The 3,577-nt window shown below is 50.8% G+C and overlaps 1 protein-coding gene across 1 annotated transcript in view; it reads right to left on the minus strand.

Annotated features, from left to right (window-relative positions):
* LOC104995558 (short transient receptor potential channel 2-like) overlaps positions 1 to 3,577 on the minus strand; it is a 39,509-nt gene that overhangs the window by 6,584 nt on the left and 29,348 nt on the right. Inside the window, exons 16-18 of the mRNA XM_010849468.1 lie at positions 3,379 to 3,553; positions 141 to 341; positions 9 to 53 (exon numbers count right to left, since the gene is read on the minus strand). Coding sequence (XP_010847770.1) covers positions 9 to 53; positions 141 to 341; positions 3,379 to 3,553 — 421 coding nt within the window. The remainder of the gene's footprint in view (positions 1 to 8; positions 54 to 140; positions 342 to 3,378; positions 3,554 to 3,577) is intronic.

Here is a 3,577-nt window from a genome sequence, read left to right on the forward strand (position 1 = left end):
GAAGAGTCCCTCAGCCAGGAACTGGGGGTCCTCCGTGCGCCACTCACTCCGCTCTGTGCCAGGGGGGATGGGGGGCTGAGGTTGAGAGCCAAGGAAGAGAGGGGGCGGGGGAATTCAGGGCTGTGCTGAGGGGCACTTACCAGCCGAGGTGAAGTAGTGGCAGGCAGCCCCATCAGGGGCATCCCGGCAGTGCTTGTGTGCAAGCCCTGCCAGGAGGAGGCGCAGCGTGAAGGCCGCCAGGTACAGGGAGAGGATGACCATATCCAGGAAGTTCCACCAGTCCAGGAGGTAACTGCGCAGGCCCTCGATCCACACTTCCTTACACTCAAACCACAGGAAGCCTGAAGGAGGCGGCAGGGCGCCAGCACTGGGTGAGGCACCCCCTACATCCAGGTCAGAGCTGGGTGTGTGGGTGTGGGTGGGCGGGGGAACCTCTCCACCGAGTGAGGGGAACTAAAATCCCAGGCTTGAAGGTGATAAAATGTAGGCATTTAGTCTGCTTCAATGTCATAAAGATCTTATATGGAAATAAAAAGGACTCCTGGTTGATGCAGACTCGGTGGTCGTGGGGCCAGTTTCAGTGATCTGATCAGCTGATAAACTCAGAAAGTAACACCTGGAGAGGCTGGTTATTGGGAGGGGATGATCTAAATCTGGGTCTCCCTGCCCTCCACCAAATACACACTGGACAAATATTTAGAGAATATTGATTTGAAGGGGCTCCAAATTATCAACCTGCTCATGATCAGCCCAGGGCCCAAGGCCAGGCCTGGGGAGGGAGGGTCTTGGGAGCTGGACCCCGTTAGCCAGGTGACCCTGCCATGTCGTGCCCTTCTCTGCTCCCTGGATACAAGCACATGCTTTTTCACTCATGGTTCTGTCCACACCTAGAAAGCCCTTCCACACCCTTTAGAAGGTGGGCTCACCTTTGTACCCCAGGACAAATCTCACCTCCTCTCTGAAGCCTTCTCTAACCGGGGCAGTGAGTTTCACAGCTCTCTTAAGACCTCTGTGATACCGTCTCCATGGAGCACTGCAAGGTATCTCTTCCTGGGTCTGTCCCCCTCCCCTCCCTGAACTTGGAACCCCTCAAGGGCACGGACTGTGGTCGATTCACCTCCTTGTCCACAGTGCCCAGAACAAGGCCCAGCAATCACTACTGAATAAACACTGATTAAGCTCCTATCATGTGCCAGTGGGATCCTGTGGTGAAGAAGACATACAGGCCTCCCCGGGCTCATAATCTAGTGAGGGAGGTGGGCAAGTAGCCAAGTTGTTACAGCTCAGAGTGGTCAGTGCTAAGGTGAAGGAGAGCAGGGGAACAGAGGCTGTCTTTGGAGTGTCCAGGAACTGATCCTCACCTTGATTTGGGAACCAGGGAAAGCGTCACTTCCCACAGAGTGATGTTTGAGCTGAGACTGGATGGAGGAGTGGAAGCTGGGGCAGCATGGAAGGGGAGGGGGTTGTGGGGAAAGAAAACTCGCTTGGGCCTGGAGACAAGCAGGGCGTGGTGGGAACTGAGTCCGTTTCCATGGCAGCAGAGCACCAAGAAGGTGGGATGGATGCTCAGTGATGTATGCTGAATGGGTGGATGGAATCCTATTTATTTAAAATATCTTTATTTGGCTGCGCAGGGTCGTACTTGCAGCATGCCAGATATTCAATCTTTGTTGAGCATGTGGGATCTGTAACTGTGGCATGCAGAATCTTTTTTAAATGTGGTGTGTGGGATGTAGTTCCCTAACCAGGGATTGAACCCAGGCCCCCTGCATTGAGAGTGTGGAGTCTTAACCACTGGATCACAAGAGAAATTCCTGGATAGAATCCTAATTAATTTATCCATGTGTTCTCAGGGCTTTGCTCACAATAGACCAGCAGCAGGTGTTCACTACATGAAGAAATGAGGAATGTTGTTTCTTAAGACTTCTTCCCCTGCAGGCAGGAACTATACTGGTTTCACCTCCACCCAATACAGGTCAAAAATGATTGGTAAACAGTTGGATGGGACACTTTTCCTCTTGGATCACTCTTATTTTCTTCTCCAGAGTTCTTGGCCAAATTTCCTTTCTTGCCTCACTGACTGATTTGTTACTGGGTAGAGGAGCAGACTTAGTCTACTGGTGGTTTGGGAGTTGCCAACTAAGCTAGAGGTAAGTCAAGAGAAGATAGACGAGGAAGGTGCCCAACCTAGCTGCTGAGCTGACTAACCAAATGCTCGGCAGAGGTCTAGGGATTCTTGTCAACTGCATTTGCTGAACTGTTTGAGAAAATGCAATTTTGCTATAGAAGGAAAGAACACCAATAGAATGGATGAAACTTCTGCCTTAAGCATATGTAAGTTAGTTATCCAGGTGACACGTTGGACAAATAAAGCAAGTAGAACACATGTTGGGCTTCCCAAGTGGTGCAGTGGCCAAGAAACTGCCGGCCAATGTAGGAGACGCAAGAGACGCAGGAATATCCCTTGGGGTAGGAAATGGCAACTCCCTTCAGTATTCTTGCCTGGAAAATTCCATGGACAGAGGAGCCTGGTGGGCTATAGTCCATGGGGTCACAATGAGTGAGACATGACTGAGTGACTGAGTGCGTACACACACACACACACAGAGCACACGTGTGTGTGAACACATGTAGAATATTCAGGGTCGACATTCAATATTAGTGACACACTGAATATGCACAAGACAAATGAGGCCCTTAGGATTCATCTGACTTAAATTAGCTCCCCACTGGTAATATCTAGTGGCCTCACAAGTCCTCTGCAACAAAATTGCAAAGAAAAGTCATAGCTGCTCACCAGGATGATTAGTAAGCTACAGCTGTACATACATGCCCCTGTGTTTCTCCTACAGATCAACTGCTGGGCCCAGGCAGCTTCTGGCTACTGTATCCTCTGCTCAAACCTCACCTCTGGTCCTTAAAACAGCACCATCGTAAGTACACCATTTGTATGTACTTATGTAATAAACTGTACGATTCAAGCATCTTAATTTGGTCTATGAGTCTTTCTGCTCCATGACCTTTGGGATAGATTGCCTGGTGGTGTACTTGCTGGCTACCTTTAGGCCAAGGTGATCTGCCACCTGACACCATGGACCAGTGTCTTATTTGTGAGAGGATATGAATATCCAGAGTGGGTAGCGACTAATGCCAGGGTAGGGGAAGAACGGGGTCCATACTCAGGGATCTATCACAGGGTGAGATCCCCTGATTAGAGGTGAAGGGGAAACCCATGGTGAACTAGAGCCCTGAGAGGTCTGGTTGCATATTCAGGGAGCATCTATAGGGGCCACCCCATATAGGGGTGCTCACTGTGAAGAAAAGTGAGGGGGTCCCCAGGAGGGAGTCTACCACAAATAAAAGGCCCCACCCATGTACCTGCAACCCAAACCATGTGTAGTGAAGTCTCCCAGACACTCTGGCTGCGGCCTCGGAAGGTACTCAGCTGTGTCTCCATGACCAAGGACTCTCCCAGCAGGAAGATGAGGAACCACAGATAGGAGGCCGAGTGCAGCAGGAACTTCAGCACCGGGATCTTCAGCAGGCGGCCAAGCTGAAGATCCCGGTGCTGAAGTTC

Source organism: Bison bison, unplaced genomic scaffold (genome assembly GCF_000754665.1).
Source record: "Bison bison bison isolate TAMUID 2011002044 unplaced genomic scaffold, Bison_UMD1.0 scf7180017864284, whole genome shotgun sequence".
Lineage (NCBI taxonomy): Eukaryota > Metazoa > Chordata > Mammalia > Artiodactyla > Bovidae > Bison > Bison bison.